The sequence below is a fragment of the Malaclemys terrapin genome, chromosome 4, assembly GCF_027887155.1.
Source record: "Malaclemys terrapin pileata isolate rMalTer1 chromosome 4, rMalTer1.hap1, whole genome shotgun sequence".
Lineage (NCBI taxonomy): Eukaryota > Metazoa > Chordata > Testudines > Emydidae > Malaclemys > Malaclemys terrapin.
The window spans coordinates 11,021,341-11,043,777 of record NC_071508.1 but is presented as its reverse complement, the minus strand read 5'-3'; the positions used below and the strand labels follow the sequence as shown (position 1 = coordinate 11,043,777).

At 45.0% G+C, this 22,437-nt stretch overlaps 1 protein-coding gene across 1 annotated transcript; it reads right to left on the bottom strand.

Annotated features, from left to right (window-relative positions):
- Positions 1-776: 776 nt before the first annotated feature.
- Positions 777-20,631, bottom strand: INKA2 (inka box actin regulator 2). Its single transcript, XM_054026665.1, has 2 exons — positions 20,085-20,631; positions 777-2,765 (listed from the first exon to the last, which is right to left on the bottom strand). The coding sequence occupies exons 1-2, from the start codon at positions 20,202-20,204 to the stop codon at positions 1,734-1,736; spliced, it is 1,152 nt and encodes a 383-aa protein (XP_053882640.1). The 5' UTR covers positions 20,205-20,631; the 3' UTR covers positions 777-1,733.
- Between the last annotated feature and the right edge of the window lie 1,806 nt (positions 20,632-22,437).

The window sequence follows — 22,437 nt, the reverse complement described above, 5'->3', positions numbered from 1 at the left end:
CATACATATCGCATAACCTGCATAGACCCAGACTGGGGTGCAAGAGTTTTTAAAGTGTCAGTGGATAAGTGGGCTCGGGTAAGCCACCCCTGGAATGAATAAGGAGTCCAAGTCAGTATCGGTGTAGCGGATAAGTACATGGGTGGGGTGTGTCCCACCCTACAAAGGGTGCGTAGGTGCACTGGGTATAACACCACCACATGCTGCAGCAGTAGAGTTGAACATAACCCATGCCCAATGTGTCCAGCAACTGAACAACTCCAAGGCTCTTCCCTTGTGAGCAATTTCTCACCTGAACAATTCTCCCTCCCCCCCGATTTTCAGATGCCTAGGAAAAAACAATTACCTTTACAACGTGCCTCGAGGATCATCAGATCTGGGCTCTTTCAGACCAAAGTGGGAACAAATTCCAAGGCCGTGGGGCCCTCGCAGCAAATGACCAGCCAACAGCCCCTTCTTGTTTGGATGATTTATAATTTCTTTAGTGGAAAACGTTTTTCTTTTGTCTGCTCTTCAACCCCGTGTCCCCCAACTGAGCAATCCACGCCACGGAACCCACACACCAACTCAGCTGGCATAAGCCAGAGTAACTCCATTGGCTTAAATAGAGCTATACCTACTTACACCAACTGAGAATGTAGCCCTTTTCTTGTTTGTAATTGTGACTGTCACTCCTGTAGCTTTTGCTTTCCGTATAGAACTGGAGTGCAAGCAGGACGGAGAGTGGCCATTAGAGATATCACGTGTTGTACAAACTATTCCACTGCCCTTTGGAAGATTGTGACATCGCTTTATTAGTAATTCTTGGAGAGTGGAACACTGAAGAACTCTGTTTTGTTTTCTCAAGACTAAATCTGTACATAACAAATAAAACAAACAAACAAAGAACCCCAACAACCCAACACAAAGTCTGTTGCAACTTCATAGCTCAGTGCAGCATCTGGGTATAAGGCCATGAAGGGTAACGCTAAACTGGTGAAGAATTTCTGGACATCACAAAATTCCATGTATGGACCTGTTACTTATACTACTGGTTAAACTGATGCTGGAGAGGACAGGCAAAGAGTACATTGGAGATAACGCTTTAGAAAAAGAAAAGCTGAAATGCAACGGGATGGTGAGCACACAACATCTGCATTCAGCGACCGTTCAAGTACTGCAGTCTCTTATAAATTCATACCTTACTTTTTTAATTTAAATATCAAGTGCTCTGAGATCAACTTTCGAGTTGCCTGGTTTATAATCCAGTATTAAGTGCACACAAGGGAGAGCGGATTTAAAAATATATACATAACACACACACACACATACTGCATTTTATGTACCGTAGTGATCTTAACCAGAGATTAATTGAATGGATTTGGCAAACATGAAATCCCTATGACCAGAGAGGCTCACACACAGGTAAGGGGCTGGCTATCCATGGTGCTACCTGCCCTGGACGCTGTCAAGAAATCTGGTCATTCTCCTAAGCACCAGCTCTGGAAAGCTTCTGCACACAGTCCTGATTCAGCTGCTGTTCGGACGTCCTTCCCCAGGAGATGTAGGTCTCTTAGAAGCTGGACTCATGGGGCTGCTGCCCACAGCATACTCTACACTATAGGATACGCTGTTTCCTCCCCCCCCCAGTGTGGGGCAGGCCTTTGGGGTATATCATGTACAGGCATGTATGTGCTCCAGCTCATCTCTAGCGTGAAGCAGAACCATTTGGCAAAGGAGACGCTTACAGGAACTTAGACCCATACGGCTGTATTCATATCAAAGCCTGACTGGGTGTGGTCTGTGGTGCCATGGACCTTCTTGGCACAATTCTTGGATTTGTCACTACTAGCTTCTGCCTTTGGGCACCTCTCCATTTTGCTGTGAGAATTCTGTAGGTTCCCATGGAGGGGGAAGTAAAATGTCCCCTTCTGTTTGCTCACCTTTTTGGATCTCTTTGAAATTTCAGTCTCTCTGTCTTCCGCTGGGAGCCAGCATGGTTTTTCTTTGAGGAGTCTATCTCGGTCTGGCCGTACACTCCTCAAGAACTTTTTGAAGATGTTGGCCGTGAAGGAAAACTTCCTGTAGAACTCCTGAGACCTGCTGATGGACAGGGAAGTCTCATTTTTCTCCCCCTTTTTATCCAGCTCTGGCAGATCCAACCAGTTCCCGACCAAATCTGCAAAGATATTATCCCCCAAGACCAGAGGCTGCCGGTTCCTGCTCTGAGACATTAGTGAGGAAGTCCAGTCATTGGCCTCATCAGAAGCCTGGCATTCTCTGCATCCCAATCTACTCCCAGCCAAAGTCTGAGGGATGCTGGCTGTGTCTCTATGAAGCTGGTTCCCAGCTGTGCCCAAACTGGCTGACTCAAATTTCCTTGGCGGGCAGTACTCTGCTGTGGTCAGAGCTGAAGAAGGTCTGCTAGTAGGATAACAGTCTTTGCTATAAGCCACGTGTCTGTGGTGGCTACTGTCTGGTAAAGTCACAGGGCCAAAAAGGCTGACAGATTGTGGCACCTGGGTGGAGTGTGCAAATGCCATGGGGCTGCACTCCTCCAAAGATCTCCTTCCCAGCAACCTCTCATTCTGCCTGCTGGCTCTGGGCACCTCTCTGCCATTTCGACAGCACTGGTGCTGGCCAATGCCTGAAATCTTATTTCGAGTCTCTGAAATCTCCAACTGCTCCAAAGCTGTCTGGACCTGGAGGAGTTTCAACTCTTGCAGGGCACCCATCATGCAGTTCATCTGTTCATGCAGCCCGTCTCCAACCTCCTTCATGGATAACTGTTTGGGGAGGAAGAGAGGACAGTGAATCAGTGCTTAGAGAAGCCAAGACAAAACAAGTAGTATTTTACCCCTGCAACTTAAAAGCTAGGCCATGTTCCCTTTTTATCTTGTAAGCTAGACAGCGGCAAAAAGCAAGTCTCTCCTGAAACATGCCCTAATACTGAATTATTAGGACTTAAATGTCCCTGGTGCTCCAGCCATTTCATGGGATAATAAACACACATTTTTTTAGATTCTGAAGAAATTAAAATATATTTTTTTAAAGATTCCATATCCTCACCCATTAACAAGAACCGAAATAAGCATTTGATTGACAACAAAAATAATGTTTATCTGAATTTCAGTTAATTGCTTAGCAGAACCTCTATTCATGTAACCGAGCATGACAATTCGCTGCATCAATTTTTAGACTTATTCTGCAGCTGTTGTTTCTTTCTTGCCGTGCAAACAACTGAGACTAGAAGTGGGTGCTCTGAATTTATAAATGAACCAGCCTTTGACTGACTAGTTTCTGTAACATGTTAAAATCAAAACCAAAAAATATTAAAAAAAAAAATCACATTGTCACTCTGTAATATGTCTTAATGCTTTGTTATAATACCTAATGAGAAACATAAGTACCAGCATGGAATGAAGTCCTAGAAATTTGAATAGTAATACTGAAAAAACAAATAAGTAATCACAAGTTTATTTGCTGAAAAAATCAATGATTTTGGCTTCCAAACTAGATCCATCATTCACGCTTGCGTTTTTTCCTTCTACTTTAATAGAAAGGTGTCTAACTCTCCATGTTAACCTTAAGATATGCTAGTTATTTTCCAAAGCTTCTATATTGCCCTCTCTCCCCTTTCATTCTGTTGCTCTCCTTCTCTCTTATGTGGGATCGGGATCATATTCCCAAAGCGGCATCATAAAACAAATGGGCTATACTTTCCAACAGCTGCTACCACTTTTTCGGAGGGCAGGGGCGCAGGGGAGGGGGGAGGGTGGTTTGCCAGGCTGGAGGCAAAGAGATGTCACACTGATGCAGAGAGGTTGGCAGATGGGATTATAAATGTCTCAGAAAAGATCAAAGCTAAAAGTTCTTTAGTATACAGTTTAAAAAGCTGATCACAATCTTTGCATGACAAGCATTCTCTTAATATGCTACTTTCCTTTAACACCTGTACACAGGAGTGGCTGTACATTGCCAAGCAATTTTTTGTGTGTGCAGGGGTCATTTTGCTCAGTTATTTGCGGTAAGCAGAGAACTGCAGGTTCTCACCAGTGGGGAAGAAAGGCCATTAAAACACTGCCACTCTGTAATAACCATGCTGCAAAAGTGGAAATCCCCATAACGCATGTTCCAGGCACAAATCTCCATCTAAGTTTCAAAAATCAGACTCTTAGAGTTAGCAGAAGTATGACCCCTATTTCTGGAGCTTCATGCTCAAGAGGAGAAGCATATTCACCTGCTAGAAAGGATATCTGGCTGTGAAGTTATGGAAAAACTTTCTGTTCAAACCTCTGATTACATTTACAAGTCAAGTCTCCCTTACAGGCTAAGATTACTAGGATCTGCAAAATAAAGCTACATCTGCACATATGTACAAGTAACGCCCACACGTTTACAATAAAAGAGCTCTTGCACTACCAATACAAAATCTGGGACCATATGTTCCATAAGCCTCAGACAAAACTATCACCTTACCTCTCCAGATTTGCTGTAATGCTTCTTGTCCTAACCTTTCTTGCCTTATTAATGGAAGTCGTTTTTATCTGTGGCTTTGCAAAGCTGGATTTGGAGCCAGCTTGGACCCTCATTGGACACTTTGCATCAAATCCCCTCGCAGGCAAAGTGGTGTAATCAAGCAGTGATGAGTGACAAGGGTCCTGCAGTAATGACTAGACTGGTCAAAAAGACGGCATATGCTCGACGGCTGTGCTGTTCCCTTCATTGATTCAATTAACTCCCCCATGATGGGAGGTATCGTTACAATGCAGGCCTCATCTGACAGGGACCATTAATATTTCAGAGGCAGCATTTACCATCACTGTGTTCATTTCACCTATGGGACCCTTCCCCTGTGAGTGCCTAGGATTCAGAGCTGGTTGAAAGGCAGTAACAAGTTTTCACAGACACTTTTCAACATTTTGTTGTTGTTTTGGTAAAATGTTTTTCATGGAAATTTCAAAAAGTTTTGAGCCACTCTAATAGGATAAACACAAAATGCTTCTCAGCCACTGTGGGGCCAGTTTAAATTGTCAGAGCTCCTCTGACTTCAACTGGACCGTTTATATCAGCAGAGGATATGCCCCTCAGAAACAGCTTCAGCCACCTTTGAGGTGGGTACATATCGATCCTGTTTTACAGATGGACAAACAGAGGCACAGCGAGGCCGATGTTACTGTTTATCTATCTTTGGTACTTCTATGGTGTCTCTCCACTGACGTTAGAGTTACACCAGGGAAGAACATACCCCAACATGCCTGTGGCCCAAGGACCTCTTGATGCCAAATGGCGGAGGGCACCAGATGTGCATAAGGGTTACAGGGATCCCCTGGGTCTGGCACCTACATACTAGTTCACCAAAGAGTGTTATGTAAGGTATCCACTGACAGCCTGTGTCACACTGGCCCTCATAACCATTGCAAAACGTATGTATGGATAATATGTCAAGAGTTATGTACAGATACTGAAAATTATTGTCTTAAAGTCTGTGGGGCTGGTCACCAAAAGGTGAGAAACAGGTTTCTTACAGGCAGAAACATGCTCATCAAGCGAGTGCAACGTCTTGAGGGCAGATCCTAGACAGGAAAACACAAGGAGCGGGGGAGGTTTACCCTGTTTGCAAGTGCAGACAATGGATTTTTGGACTATAACTGTAGGGACAGAGACACACTCTGGATCTTTCCACCGAGGAGTGGCTTAGTCTCTCAGTGCAGTTTCCCATCCATACAATGGGGATAACGCCCTACCCTACTGCACAGGGGTGTCATGAGGATGGCTGCTCGGTTACTACAACAGTGGGGGCCAGTATCTACTTATGATAGATAAGCGCTGTGGTTCTATGTTTAAGGACTAGATCCCAAAGACGGTTTCATTTGGGAATCCCCAGCAAAGCAGGATTTGTACCCTGATCTCCAGACACAAAGGGGTAGGCACGTCAAGCTGCCCCCTCCATCCCCCAGCAACAGGAACTTTCGTTCTCTTTGGACAGTGCCTAGCACAGTGGGGTACTGATCCATGAGTCAGACACCTAAAAACGACGGTAATACAAAAAATAAATAACAGCAATAACTCCATTTGCAAAGGCTACTCCTTCCATTCCAGAAAAGTTTTTCTTATCCTTTGCCACAAACCTAAATCCAAGAGGCTGCCCCAGCCTTGATGATACATCTAACAGAGCCTTGTGGGAACCCATTTCCGGACCTTGTTCTGGATGACAGCCAAATGCACCTGCAGCAGCAAATTTAGTTGCAAACCCCATAAATAAATGATTGCAAGCAGGAACCGCTTTTATTTTTTGAGCGTTATATAAACCAATGCAACCATTGTTACATAAAGTCCGTTGTCAACAAAGCGTCCTTGAGGTGGGATCCATGCCTATGGCTTGGTACATGCAGCAGCATTTACAGGAGAATGTCCTTACATCTCTTCCCAAACTCTCTGGGTGTTTATACAATAGCAGGTGGCTGGGGCTAATGGGGATTAGCCACTGACTCTTTTAGGTCTGAATGGACTCACCTCACCAAAACAAAACCCCCACAAATTTAAACATGGGGGCCCATGAGCCTCACGTCACCCAGAACTGAACTATGCCTCATTCTGTCCATACAGAGTCAAATTCTGTCTGCGTTACATCCATGTGTCAGTCCCACTAAAGTTGCAAGGACTACTTGCCTGCTTAATGCAAGCAGGGTTTGGCTCATGGTTATTACAATATTTTTCCCATGGCAGGGAAAAGGTGAGTACCAGTAAAACCAAAGTGTAAGTCAAGGTGATTCCAGCACTAAGCCTGCACCTGCTGCCCAGAGACGAGGGTACGCTTTTATTTTATATTACTTTATTTTCACCCATCAAACCCAGGAGTCACGTTAACTCCTGTGTGTTGAACAGTATGTGTGTTCCCCAAACACTTGCGCTTCCAAACTGCTACATAGTGTTTAGCAGTTGCTGGGTTCCACCCTGTGACAGCTGCAGTTCAGTGCCTGGGTGAAAGAATTCCTGTGTATAGTTTACCCCAGAAGTGTATAAAGCATATTAGTCTAAAAGCACTATGCAAATGTAAGATGTTAGTATGCACAGGTCCTGGGGTCTAATACGTGAACCGGACAAAGTACTGTAGAAATAGAAATGCAATCCTTTGGTGTATCAGTGGATAGCCAGAAAAGCAACACACTAATGGGTTTATGTACATCTCATATTCCACTATTTTACATAACACAAAGCCAAATGTTTCTGTGCAAAGGATGGGTAAGACATTTGCTGGTTAACTGATTGGGCAAGGGGAGCAAGAAAAATGGGAAATTCATTTGTCAGTTCTCACTTGAAAAAAAAAATCTGTTAAACATTTTGGGAACTAACATTTTTCTACTAGTGTCTGAATTCACAGGACTGCTCTGGAATCCAAATCCAACTAAGCCCCTTGAGCCAAATTGTTTGTATTTCCAGTTCATCTCCACATCTGGGTTGCCCAGGACTACGACAATATTTTGGTGATGACTGGGGGAGAAAGAAAAAAAAAAAAAGAACAGATAACATATTCCAGATTCCAGCTGACTGGAGAGATGTGTAAAGAAGGTCTCTGGGTGTGTTTGGGATAATGAGGAGGATGACAGATGTCCAACTCTTAGGTAAAAGAGATATTGTGAGAGGAAGTTATTGCTGAGGGAAAAGGAAAGAAGGAACTGCAGTGACAGCTCTTAATAATCAGGTTGATAGGCAACAGAGCCGGCAACAAACACATTTGGTATGTAAAGAGAATGAAATAAGAGAAAAATTACTTTAGAGCTGCTGAACTGATCAGATAGCGTTCCAAAGGAAAACACAGAACCTAACAAAATTAATTTTTAATGAGCCTGGATTCTTACCTCAGGCACAGCTCGTCAGTGGGAGTATGTCTTAAGGGTGATTTGAGAAGGATTTGTTTCATGTTGGGTTTATGCCTTGTTTTGTTGCCTTATTTCTCCTTGTGTGTTATCATGCAAATATTGGGAATTCCAAATCCGTTGTTCCCCGGTTTCACAGGAGAAACTCTAGGAGCTGTCGGGGATGTTAACTGTGAGATTACAGCTAATTTGAAGGGAGGTGGGGAAGAGGGGATGAATCTTTAACAAAGGTGTCTTTTATCCAAAATGTTAGCTACTCATTAAATAAGTGTTAACAAAAAACAAACAAACAAACAAAAACCGTTTCAAACAGTTTGACTAAATTTTTCCTCTCTCTTTTAGTTGCTTAACTTTCACTCTATTGGCTCTTGTGATGTCATCTTTTTGCTAGTTCTCCAGGCAACACTGAATCTTTCAGGACAGACGAGACCCAAATTTCTAGTGTAAAAAACAAAATCAAACGTTAAAAGTAAATAAACAAACAGATAAAAAAGAACTAACTCTCAGGCCTTTATTATTCATTGTAAAGGAGCTAGAAAGGGCACAAGGCCAATTTTTATTTCCTTTGTACATCAGCAGGATTTGCCCCCCTATTCTGCCTTTCCTGCACCTGGAGTTCTGGTTTTGGGCCCTGAATGTATGCAACTGGCTGGCTGTGATTCCAAAACCATTTACTGCTTTCCCAAGACCACTTACTTCACCCAAGACTCTGGGCTCTCAGAGCTAAACAAACCAGACACAGTCTCTGGGATTCATCTCAGGAATAAACTAGCAAATAAAGTCGTTCACTGCTTTTCTCCCCTAGATTGAGCAGCTGTTAGTAGCAGGAAATCAGCAGACGGAGTTCCTTCCTGCTGCCTGGACCCAGTGCAACGCTGAAGAAAGAGGTTCCTTGACACACCATGGATGGCTACACAAAATTAAAAATTGTGAGGATGGTCGAGTCTCAAAGGGGCCAATTCATCCTTGCTTCTGAGCAGAGTACAATGTAAGAGTGAGGTGGAGGTGCAAATGAGGACATATGTTTCCCCGTGTTGAATCTGCAAGGGGCTGCTTCAGCCGTTGGGGTTGCATACATTTTGCCCAGGCTATAACATGCCCTATGAGCTATTGCAGAAACTGGGAATAGATAAGAGTAGAGGAACATCCCGGCTATACCCTGCTCCCTCCAGATGTGCCCCTCTGGAGGATGATGTAGAACCAGCTGTGCCAAATCTATGTCTGTCAGGGAATCCCCTGCATCAGGGAATTCCTTGGATGCTGCACCACAGCAGTGAATTCAGCCAAAGGGTTCTAATCCCACCTCCGTGTAGGACAATCCACCAAAGCTTTACCTGTTAGTCCCAGGAAACAAAGGTATTTAAAGGTTGACATCACACTGCTAAGTTACAAACCACCTTTCTGTGACCTACAAGGAATGGCTCCAACAGACTGGCTGACTCAGCTTTCTGCCTGTGTCTCAACTTACCCCTATGCAGATCTTTTCTGTTCAAACAGACAGGTCTCTTTCTCTCTCAGCGCTTCACAGCTCCCACAGTGAGAAGCACAGGGCATATAAAGCTAAATGGAAGTTCCAGCCTAGCTTAGCTGGGTTCCTCCTGTCTTTGGAGAGTCACGTCTCTGCATGACTGAATTTTCCTTATTTACCTCTCAAGTAAAAATTCCACTGGGGACTGCTTTTGGTTGCTTCCACAAAACATTACCACATAGCAGGCACTGCCACATTAGCTTTAGATACTGGGTGACGTGCAAGAGAAGGGCAAATGTCAGAGGAGGGAGAGGAGAGTGGAGACGGGGTCACTGGCGCATGGTATGTCTTCACTGCAAAACCAGGCGTATTCCTCACTCAGGTGGAAAACCACAGTGAAGACATGGCAACGCGGGTTTTAATGCAGCTCGAGTTAAAACCTAGAAGGCAGCCTAGGGTTGAAGTTGTGCTGCTAACTTGAGTTAAAACCCAGATGCCTTGGATTCACTGCTATTTTAACCCAAGTTAGCCCAACCCCAGATAAGAGCACACCTTTGTCTTCCAGTGAAGACACACCTTCAGAATTTCTATGTGGAGTAGGGCTGGCGGGAGGGAGGAGGTGGTAAAATTATTGGGAGGGGGAGAAATTCCCCCAAAATTAATTTTTTCCCCAAATATTTCTACAAAAATTGCAGATTTTTGATGACAAGCCAAAGAATTTTCACTTTTTTTTAGGTTCCCTCCCTCCTCTTCTATTTCTTCTCCTTCCCGCCCCCATTCCCCCATCTCATTGTCACCAAAGAAGTTGAAAAAAAGTGGGGGGGGGGACGACAAAAACAAAGTTTGATGTCTCTTTGAAAAACCCCACATTTCCACCACAATGTCCATCTGCCTGTGGAAAAGCCTCGCGTCCTCACCCATGCCACAGGCTCCTGTTGCTAGGTAGCACAAATAATAAGGTGAAGCAGTTGGCTATAGAGAGCGGTTGGGGAGGCAGGGGTGAGGTAAGCACTTTGCCCTGAAAGGGTCTGTCAGTGGTTTGGAGTGGGAAATATATTCGGCAACAAGACGTGCATAACAATCAGGTCCTGAGACCTTGTCTATCTTAAATACTTCTAACACCCCCAGGTCTTGGAACACCTCACAATCCTTAATGTATTTTTGCTCACAACATGCCTGGGAGATAAGCCTGTGCTATTATTTTAGAGGGGAAACTGAGGCACAGAGAGATTTAAATGACTTGCCCAAGGTCACACAGGAAGCCTGCGTAGGGAACAAGGAACTGAACTTGGGTCTCCTGATTCCCAGGCTACTGCCCTAATCAATGGATCATCCTTCCTTCCTCCTGGGAGTTTACTGCAGGATTGGGTTCTAGACAGAGGCAAGACTTTATTTCTTTTGCCCACCCTCCTGTTTCCTCATTTGCCCCCATGTTGCACTGTGCCCACCATTAGCTGTGCGCTCTTCGGTGTTAGCATTGCATCTTCCTCTAAGATACAATGTCTGGAAAGGGCTTTTGGGTGCCACCTCTATACAAATAATAAACAATGATAACTGAAAGAAGAATTCATATATCCATTGAAGACAACAGGCCTTGGTGTCCTTCACAGATCCCATGCAAAGAGAGGAGTCCACTTCCTTTACCTGCCTTTTCTGTTTCAGTTTTGGACTCTTACTCAGGAGTTTTACCCTGTAAATTTTGCAAGCGCAGTCAGTAATGCGTGCTGCCATGGCTGTATAGACACTATTGCAACAGTGGCTAATTGAATTCAGTCTAAATGTTACTGGAATGCCTTACTGAGATGCTCTCTCTTCAGGAAAAGAATATTGGGGCATTCTGTAAGCATGACACATGGTTACCAAATCAGGACTCAGTGCGAGACAGGATGTAAAAATAAAAGGGCTGCATTTTGTCACTTACACTGAAAGTTCTACTCCTGTGAGACATTCACACCAAGAAACACGAGACTGTTTGCTCTGGGATAAGCTGTTGTAATAGGGAAACCAAACACCGCACCAAATTCTAAAGTTTGATGTTATGTCTGGGTGTGGGAGCGAACGTTAACTTCTAAGTGATATTTGTTGGTTAAAAAAAATATTTTCCACAAAATATTAGAAACATCCTGGTTTCCCCAAGACTAATCACCACACACACGATTAGACTGCAACTGCTTCCAGTGTTTTCAGCCCGCACTATGAGCCTGACTTTGTTCTCAGTTACACCAGTATAGTATCAATGGCCAATGAGGGTCTGGCTGGAGAATCTTGCCTACATGCTCGGGGTTCTACTGATCGCCATATTTGGGGTCGGGAAGGAATTTTCCTCCAGGGTAGATTGGCAGAGGCCCTGGAGGTTTTTCGCCTTCCTCCGCAGCATGGGGCAGGGGTCACTAGCTGGAGGATTCTCTGCTACTTGAAGTCTCTAAACCACAGGATTTGGGGACTTCAACAGCAGAGTCAAGGGAAAGGGGTTGGGACGGCTTTGTGGCCTGCATCATGCGGGAGGTCAGACTAGATGATCATAATGGTCCCTTCTGACCTTAAAGTCTATGAGTCAGTGTAACTCTTGACTTCAATGAAGTTACGCTGGAATAGCAATTGATTAAGCTCAGACTTAGGCCCATTCATGGTCTTGCACCTTGTATCATGATTTACATCTGTGCAAAGTGGCATCCCTGCTGCGAGTGGAGAACTCTGATTCGGCAGCACATTTCACCCACTTTGCACAAGTGTAAAAAGACTTTGCCAGATGCAAACAGTGGAGAATCAGGCTCTATATTAGCAAAGCTTCTTCTTAACCTGGCTCCTATCGAGGGCCTAGGTCTGAAGGGATGGAGATTCTGAGAAGGATGTTTTACAGTGGTAAAAGTCACACCGGGCCGCCCCTTTAACAGGATAAGAGTTGTGGTTGTGTGGAATGGATTAGCTATCTCTCCATTGCATGAAGGTTTCTGCATCTTTCCGACTGATCCTCACAATTAGGTGAGTGTAACTTTTCTAGAGTTTGCAGATTTTTTTTAATAGGATTTAAACATGTCTGAGGATGCTGGCATCTTATTCCCATTAACACTACATCCAAACCTTCAATAATAAATATTTGCACAAGTTATACTTATCTAAGTAATTTACAAAGCCTCCACATCTGTATTCTTCTCTGTCCCTATTTCCACGGCCCATCTTGCTGCAGTTCATTGGTATTGCTACTGAATTTATGGGCAGGAAATTGGAAAGATCCTTGTTTGTTTTCTTTTTCCATAAGCGCGAACAGCATTTTTTCCCATGGTTTTCAATATCACAGCTGAACTTATGAGCAGGAAATTAGCCCAATAGGAGTTTGTATTTGGTTTTACTATTCAGCTCTACTGACTGACGGCCAAATGGAACACATGCATATACTGGGACAGACCGTAACCTGAAATTGCTACTTACAATGACCTAAGCATCACTATTCATTCCTAATAGCCACATAAACCCCAGCTGCAACCTAATAGTAAAATCCTGACAAGATACCACACAGCTTCCTAGTTGAAGAATGACTTATTTTTATTGCAGTGGGGTCTAGAGACCCCTGTCCCATTGTACCAGGTGTCTATGCAACCCTATAACAAGGAACCCCAATCATGGACCTAGACCCCTTTGTGCTCGGTGCTGTTCAAACACAGAACAGATGAGATAACGATGTGTAGTGCTCAGAGCAGGAGACTGGAATCAGGAGTCCTGCTTTCCAGATTGCTGGCTGGCTGTGGGTGTGACCTTGGGAAAGCCAGCTCACCTCTCTGTGCTTCCACTTATCCTTCTGCTAAATGGAGTACTCCACAAAGGCACTAGAAGGCTCAGGGCCAGCTCTAGATCGTGGGGGCCCATTGGAGTCTGTAGAAGTTTTGCTACCTGTTTCAACGGAACCTGGAGTGGGCCTGCAATGTGCTTTGAGATCCTCTTATGAGGGGCTCTATAGACTGGTGCAATGCCAATGCATCTTCATCCAGCACTACCAAATAATAACAATAACACCGAGCTCTTACGTGGCTTTTTTTTTTTTTTTTTTTTTTTGTCGTCCCCTCTCAAAAAGGCTAGAGTGGAACTGGAAAAGCTTTGGAGAAAACCTACAAAGATGATCAAGGGTATGGAATGGCTTCCATGGGAGGAAAGACTAAAAAGACTGGGACTGTTCTGCTTACAGAAGTGATTAATATAATAGAGGTCTATAAAATCATGACTGATGTGGAAAAAGAAACAGAGAAGTGTTATTTACCCTTTCCCACAGTACAAAAACCAGGGGTCACTTGCTTAAATCAACAGGCAGCAGGTTTAAGACAAACCAGAGGAAATACTTTTTCACAAAATTAACCTGTAGAACTCCTTGCCAGGGGACGTTGTGATGGCCAAAAGTATAACTGGGTTCAAAAAAGAACTAGATACGCTCATTAAGGATAGATCCATCAATGGCTATTAGTCAAGATGGTCAGGGATGTAACACCATGCTTGAGGTGATCCTAAACCTCAAGTGCTAGAAGCTGGAAGGACAAGACGGGAGGATCTCTGCAAAACTGACCTGTTCTGTGTGCACTACCCCTGAATCTCTGGTACTGGCCACTGTCCGAAGGCAGGATAGGGAGCTAGGTGAATCATTGGTCTGACCCAGTATGGCTGTTCTTATGTTCTTAAGCCTCAAAGTGCTTTCAAAGGAGGTAGGTACCATTCTCTATGTTTTATAGATAAAGAAACCGAGGCACAGAGGGGTGAGGTAACTTGCCTGTTGTTGTCCTGTAGGCTAGCGGCAGGGCTGGGAATAGAGCCCAAGTCTCCTGGCCTCTAGTTTAGTCCTATAACTGTGGGGCCAAAGTGCCTGCTTTATAATGAATGAAAGTGTCAGCTAAGACTATCGTGACTTTAAAACACGTGCGTGTGGAATATTCAAATTCTCTGAATGAAATCCACTTTCACGGCATACTAGACATGCCAATGACTATTAGCTTATGATGGAAAATACACAACTGGAGAATGAAAGAAACTTCTCACTGACTGAACCAGGTTGGGTTTATCTTTGAGAGTCACAACCACGCCAGAGCTTTGAACACGCATTCTCAGAGGTTAACATGAAAACCGATTTAAGCATGTGAAGATCCAAGCTCTGCGTGTGACCGCTGCCCGGCCTGGCACTGTTACAGCATGTGAAAGGCACCATTGACAGGGTGTGCTTTGATGCACGGGCTAGCAGTGGAAACATTTGGAACACCTGCAACCCAAACCAAACACCAATTATTTGTAATCAATGTATATTTTTTTTACACGCAAAGAGAAAAAAGAACTGGAATCCATGAATCACAGGGACAGACAAGCTGGCACTGGAATAGAATTTCATTTTTAGTTAACCTCCCCTACATGAAACTGGGAGCTCTGCCAATTTTTTTTTTTTTTAACTTCTCTCAAAACCAGTCAAAGGCTGAAATAGTTTATACAAAGACATATTAAGCTTCAGCAGATCAAACTGTCTCAAGTTTTCCCCTAGCTATATGAACCAGACTTAACAAGATTTGGTTCTTTAAATGGGCCTTCTTTACAGGACCTCTCAACAATGTTACATTTATTCCTTCCCTCGCTGTTTGACATGGAAAAGAACGGCTTGTTGTGTATAATGCAAATCAGCATGTTACCATATTCAAACTGGTGCCATAACATTGGATTCCTAGTTAACCACAGACAGAGTTCTCATTGTCCTTATTTGGTGGTACAAAGGGACCTCCCCCCTCCCCCAGTGTTTGGTTCTGGTGCATTAATATCTGGAGCCATGACCTGCCTGGTAATGAAGAAAGTGGTGAAGAAGTCAGGGTCAAGAGATTCAATTCCCATCCACCATTAAGCCCAGACAGTCGCAGCTGTCTATTAAACTGGCTTGCCTGCTTTTAAGGGAAAGCTTACCTATTTTAATCGCAGGCTATAAGGAAGGGTATTGATTTAAAATCTTTTATTGTTGGGGATGTAATTTATGATGGTTTTATTAATACAAGTCTACCTTAGTAAATGTACTTTTCAGCTCAGCTAGGCTGTCATTAATTTCGTAAGCAGGTTTGCCATATTAGCATCAGGGGTGGGCAATAATTTTTTGCAGGGGGGCCACTCCACGGATTTTGGTAAGTTGTCACGGGCCACACATTTCTACTATATTAGTGGAGGGGATGCAGGGTCTGGGAGGGAGTTTGGTGCAGGAGGGGGCTCCAGTCTGGTACAGAGTGTTGGGGTACAGAAGAGGGTGAGGGGGTGTGGGCTCTGGGAGGGAGTTTGTTGCAGGAGGGGGCTCTGGGCTGGGGCAGGAGATTGGGGTGCAGGAGAGGTTGAGGGGTGTGGGCTCTGGGAGGGAGTTTGGTGCAGGAGTGGGTGCAGGGTCTGGGAGGGAGTTTGGGTGCAGGAGGGGGTTCTGACCTGGGGCAGGGGGTTGGGGTGCAGGCTCTGGTTGGGAGGTGCTTGCCACAGGTGGCTCCTGGCTGGCAGCGCAGCAGGGCTCAGGCAGGCTGCCTGCATGCCATGGCCCCACACCGCTACTGGAAACGGCTGCAGCCGGTATGTCTCTGAGGAGGGTGCTGGGGGCAGGGGCAGCAGGCGGAGCCACTTCCTCCTCCACCAAGGGCGTGTAGAGACATGCCAGTAGCAGCTTGCCGCTTCCGGGAGCGGCGTGGGGCCACTGCAGGCAGGCAGCCTGCCTGAGTGCCCCGCTGCGCCGTGGGACTTTTAGCACCCAGAGATCGCGAGGGGACAGCCAAAGAGCCTGGTGGGCTGGACAGAAATGTTAGATGGGCCAGATTTTGCCCACCCCCAGCATAGACCATCTTCAGAGTGGAAATAATACGTAAAGTTATTATGAGAGTAATTAACCACTGGAACAATTTACCAAGGGTCGGGGTGGGGTTTTTGCCCCCAAAATATCTTCTCTAGGAATTATTTTGGAAAAGTGTTTAGGCCTGTGACATGCAGGAGGTCAGATTAGAAGACCACAATGAGATCCCTTCTGGCCTTGAATCTATGAATCTCTCCACCTAATCAATACCCTATCTAGAGAACTGACTAGCATCCCATGCCTTCAAGCACTACTTTGCTCAGAAGAAGGCAGAAGTCCTGACTTGCACTCTGTTGCCATGAGTGTCAGTTACTAAAATAAGTTTGTATCTTAGTGTAATGAAAAATTGGGGAAAACAGCCTGATCCTGCAAAATCTTAAACTTGTGTTTAATTTATGCCAGGTAAGTGGTCCTATTGAAGTCAATGGTCGTAACGTCACACCTTGTGAGAGAAGCATACGCATCAGCCTTTGCAAGGCTAAGGCCTTAGTTTATTAATAACTAATATTTTTAAAATATATTGTGTGTAATATCCTGTATTACATAATGGCAACACTTAAGATGAAGGAGAGGATTTTCCCGGAGGCTTTCAAGTATCTAATTTTTGGCTTTCACATTAAATGCAAATATCCCTCACCTCTTGCAAGTAGATTTGGAACCTATCAAGATATCAGACTCCTACCCGCAAAAAACATGCACCTGTTCTAAAAGACTGCTGTTGGGTTAAAAATCAAGGCTACCATTTTCATATATGGGTGCCTCTTACATCCATATTTTAGCTCCTAAATAAAAGTACTGCTCTGATTTTTGAGACGCTGAGCCCAAGGAGTTCCCACTAATTTCAATAGGGTTCATTTTCATAGACGTTAGCAGCACTGATAATCAGGCTGCTTTTACTTAAAAGCCTAAATATGGATTTTGGAGACTAACTTTAAGCACACAGGTTCAAAAATATTGGCCCATGTTTTAAAAAAAATTCCTTTCCCATGTTCTTGGTAACACCTTAGAGTTCTCGGAGGTTGAAAGAATTTTAAATGTCTAATGTGCCCATCCAGTTCTCCTTTCTGCATTTCGCTCAGCTTGTGTAGGTGCCAGTGAACTGGTCACTTTCACTTTTCCTTAGTTAGATTCCCTTTCTGGCTCAGGTGCCAGCTAAGGCACAGCTGTAATGTTGCCCAGTACAGACTCCAAAGGGGAATGCTTCAATCCAAGCAAAAAGCTTTCAGTGAGATTTGTATTTCAAAGCGCAAGGGGATATTTCTACTGATACAGTAGATTCTGCCATCCTTACCCATGTTGATCAGCCCTACTGAAATGAACTGGGCTACTCGCAGAGCACAATGCTACTCTATCAGGGCCAGCTCTAACTTTTTGGTCGCCCCAAGCAAAAAAAACCCCAAAACACTGCCTCCCCCGTAACACCCCTCCCCAGCGCCGCCCCACCGAACCAAAACCAACCCCCCCCGAGCACCGCCCCACCGAACCAAAAATAAAAATACCCCCCCCAAGCGCCGCCCCGCCGAAACAAAACAAACAAACAAACAAAAACCCCGAGTGCCACCCCGCCACCCCAAGATTGGCCGCCCCTTACAAGGTGCCGCCCCAAGCATGTGCTTGGTTGGCTGTTGCCTGGAGCCAGCCCTGTACTCTATGTGAATAAGAGTGGCAAAAAAATCCACCCAACATTTGGAGGCAGAGCTTGGCCTGAGTATGTCCCTTTTAGTATTAGTTATTTTCAAGGAGCCTTCTCTGGGCCAGATTCTGCCACACTTACACAGAGTAACACCATACTCCACAAGTAGCTTCAGTTATAGGTGCTACTTCAACTGGCAGCAGTATGGCAGAATCCAGTCCCATAGGTGCAAAAGGTCCCAATCCAGCAAAGACTGGAACAAGTGAGTAACTTTATCCATGAGCACTCTGACTTCAATGGGATTGCTTGTATACTTAACATTATGCATGTGTTATTAAATGTTTGCAGTTTTGGAGCCTTAACCTGGGTGCTTGTTATAAACTCCAGTTTGAAGCTGAAGATTATGTTGCACTTGTAGTCACCTTACTGGTATCAGGAAGTTTGTATATTTCAACCTCCCACCTACCATTTTTGCTTTGTTTTCTTTTGTCCTTACTATTATTTATCGGTATGACATGTATTTCCCTTCCACACACACACACACCCTCTGGCTTCTTATTGAACTTTCAAACCCATTAATTAAAAAACATCCAATTCTTTCTACTAATCCACCAGTAACAAAAACCAGGGTATCAACATCTTCCGCTTGTGGACAAGCCCAAGCAAGTTTCTGCAAGCAACATAGCCTTCTAAACAGAATCTGTGTGGTGGGGGAGGGCGTGAAACAGACTGTGCTAAACAAGACCAGGGATCCCATCCTAAAGAACAAATATTTTCCATTTTCAAAAAACCCCCGATTTAGAAATTGCAACTGCACATACTAGACTCCCATTCAAATAATGGTACACATCCCATTCCGCTAAACCTCTTCCTATTGGGACTTCCTTTTTCACTTTCCAACCTCGCTGCTGTGTACTTTTCAGTGCAAACCACAAAATCACTAGGACTCTAATTTGCCTTGTGTTCTATTTTTCTGAGACAGCTGGGTTAACAACATCTGTCAGAGGCTAAACTCTGCCCTTTGATTTACACCAATGCAAACTGGAGTAATTCCACGAAGGTCAATGGAGATTTGCACAAAAATCTTATGAGGGGAGCTAATGTGAATCATTACTTTATAAATTCAACTCTATGTAACTGTAGCTAGGGTAGAACAGATTTGTAGGCACCCTTACAATTAGATGAAGTGGTTGGGAAACAGAATGCCTGGGATTATATGCCTGTCCTCGGCAGACTATTCTGCTCAGGGATATTCAGTGACAGAAATACTGGGTTTGTGAGGGATGTGTTTAAAACCTTACTGATTAGTTCACGGTTGGCAAGGATGGGGAGGGTGAGGTGAGGGGTAAACGGCAGATCTTACCCAGCACGTAAATATTACCTGATGTGTGCATGGGACTAACAGGTTGGGGTGTGAGGTGGTGGGAATTTCTATTTAAAATCCTACAGGCAGAGAGGTGTGAGTTGACCTAGTCTGCAGCTATAGTGATTAGAAAGTTCAGCATTGCCCCATAGGCCACATTTTAAAAACAGTGAATATAAGTGGCTTCAATATTACTAGGCATACATGTCTGCATAGGAATATTTAATCTTTAGGGGAATTTTAGTCTTTAGATTCCAATCCCTCCCTCCTCAGAAAATTAAAAAAAAAACTATCAGAAAATTGTACTGATATCATCTGGATTTATGGTTGATCCAGACTGATGGTAAGAGGCACTACGGGACATAAGTCCGGGGGGCTGACTGGACAAAAACTGCCTTGGGTGAGTGGAGAGCAGGTACATGCCCAGGGACTGGAATTAAAGGAAGGCACCCTTCAACTCCTCCGCAGGGAGGGGGTGACACACAAGAAGGTAACCAACATAATCACTCTACTGCAGTGATGCTCGGGCTGAGGCAGGAGGGCTGCAAGTGGCTCTTGAATGTGTCTCCCGCAGCTCCTGATATAAAAACACTGAGTGATTAATTAAGGGTGCAGGATACTTTCCCTATGTTATTAACCAATTGTAGAATACTTGGTCAGTCGTTTTGCTGTGAGATACATAGTTATGAGACGCCTGTGTCTCTTGTGGGTAATGTTGATTGCTAATTTGGCTCCTAAACCACTTAGGTCTATCGCTGCTCTGTTTAGCAAATGACCAGCAGAGCCCGGCAAATGCCCACAGGTGGAGAGAATCGCCCAGCCTGAGTTGTTCAACAGTCAGATGCACGGGGCAGGCAGTTTTTTGAGTTCCTCGTTTCTCCCCATGCAAATCAACCCCGGGCCCCCTCTCTGTCCCCGGGGTCCCTTACCAGCTCCTGTTTCAGGCGGCGCAGGTAATGATCCATGTTTTTCTTCTCCATCCTCCCAAGTTCAAGTCCGCTGGTGGACACCTCCACGAGCCAGAGGCGCAGCAGCTTCCCTTGCACCATGCAGCTCACAAAAGGCTTTCTTATTTCCCACGCCGCCCCGGGGTGGCCGGAGGCTTCCCTTCACACGCCCTTCCACGCCAGCATTTCCAATGCAACCTTCCTACGGTTCGAAGTTTCTCCCGGGGGGGAGGAAGCAAACCCAGCCCGGGCTCCTTTCTCGAGCACACCCGCCCTGGGGGAGTTTGCAAAGGCAAAAGCTCTCGGGGAAGAGAATCCTCCTCGCCCTGCCGCTCAGTGCACTTCAGCGAGCCCGGGCTCGCGCGGCTGCCCCCTCTCCGCCCGGGGAGCCCCGGGCTGCACCTCCCGCGGCCGGCGCAGTGTGCAGCGGGCAGCCCGTGCGCCGCTCGTCCTCCCCGCTGATTGCAACCAGATCCCCTCTGCAAGCCGCGGCGGCTGCAGCTGCGGGCACATGGCAGTGACATGGGGATCCCCCATCCCAAGCTGCTGCAGCGGCTGTGGGGGGCGGGAAATCGGCTGGAGGGGGAGGTCTTAGCAGAGCCGGGAGCCAGCAGCTAGTAGGGCAGAGGATGGGGTCAGTTATGGGGGCGGCTTTGCACCAGGATCGCTCCCCCAGCTCAGCCAAGCGCCGTGGTTTTGCACGTTTACTCTAGGAGATCTCGTGCCCGCAAAGCAAAAAACATGATTGTCCTTGACTGGAGTTTCAAAATTCCAAACCTGCGGCGGTGGGTCCCTTGGAAACAGGACCCCTTTGGCCGTATTGCCAGCCCCAGCCCTTCTGATCTCCCCAGGCAGGGGCCCCATCCGAAACCATGAGATTTTAAACATCATACATTGGGTGGGTTTTATTTGCCTCCTGGCATGGGCTTGTCGGAGTCACATTTCAAGTTTTTTCTCTACAAGTAGAAGGGCTAGAAAGTAGAAAGTTTTTTTTTTTTTTAATAAAAGCTGAGAATCTCCAGTAATCTCCTGACTTCAGGCCGTGACTTTAAGAAAAACAGTAAATACTGAGATACGCGTGGTAAAATCGGAAAGTCAGCAACACTGATTAGTGGGCTAATTTTTACCCCAACTTATCCTGTCCTAGCGTAGAGCTCTGATGTTTTGTTTTGTTTTTTTAAACTATGGCCCTGGTCTTGCAAATTGCTCTGCAAGAGTGAACCCCTAACAGCCCAGAACTACCCAATCCACACCCTCATCACAGCATAGCCTGAAACTCTCCAATTTTGGATGGTTCAAATTTGCTTTGCAGCGCCGTTTCAATTTTTCCACACTGGATCTTGGCGTGAGTGGGTGCAAGACCCTCATTAGCAGATCAGAAGTAAACGCAGGGGGAACCTGCACCCTACTTCTACTCTACTCACCTGTGCTGTGAGTTTCACATGTTGAAGAAGTGATCGTATCAAAATGTTAATAACAGACAACTGGGGTTCTACTTGTCCTGAGTGGGAGATGTACCAACCTATGACTCTTGCCTAAAATGTTAGCCAACAAGAACTGGCCTAGCTACAAACTTTCCCTTGAAATCTGTCTTTTTCTCTTGGCTATCTGTAGCTAGACACTTCCCATGGACCTGTTCAGAGCAGGGTATGTGTTTCCCTCCACAGCCAAGCTCCCAGGTTTGAAGAGCCACTCAGTGATAAAAGACAGAAATGGTTGCAATATATTGAGGGTATTAGCTGAAAAGCCTGCCTCTATTAATGGTACCATGGATGACCTAACTTTCTTGTTCTTTTTCTGTGCCTCACACAAGGACCTCCTTGCAGGGAGAACTGCAGGAGTCTCAGATTCCGGTTTTCCATGGATGATTTTGGATCTAATTTTTTCCCCTTCTCTCTGTTGCCAGTTTTATAGCTATAGTGTGTTACTTCTCCTTTATCAATGATGTTAAGTGTGCAGATAGCATCTAACACATATTATTATTATTATTTATTATTTTATTAGTCTATTGCATGCATTCACTGCTGTGGTGTCCATATCCCCTGTAACTATGCATCCCCATTAGTAAGGAACAGGGAACTTATTTGCCAGCTTTGAACCAGACTGTTGTTTCTCAAGTGTTTATCTCAAGTGATTCTAATGTTTATATTAAGTTTACCTATATGAGAAACATTTACATTAAGTTTACCTATATGAGAAAAATGCACTGGTATAACTTGAATAGGCTTCTCAACCAATGTGGTTAAACCAATGCAAACATCTGTGTGAAAGCTCCTGTTTGGTACAGGCCTGGCTTATGTTGGTTTAGTGTAAACCTCTTGACTTAAGATAAATG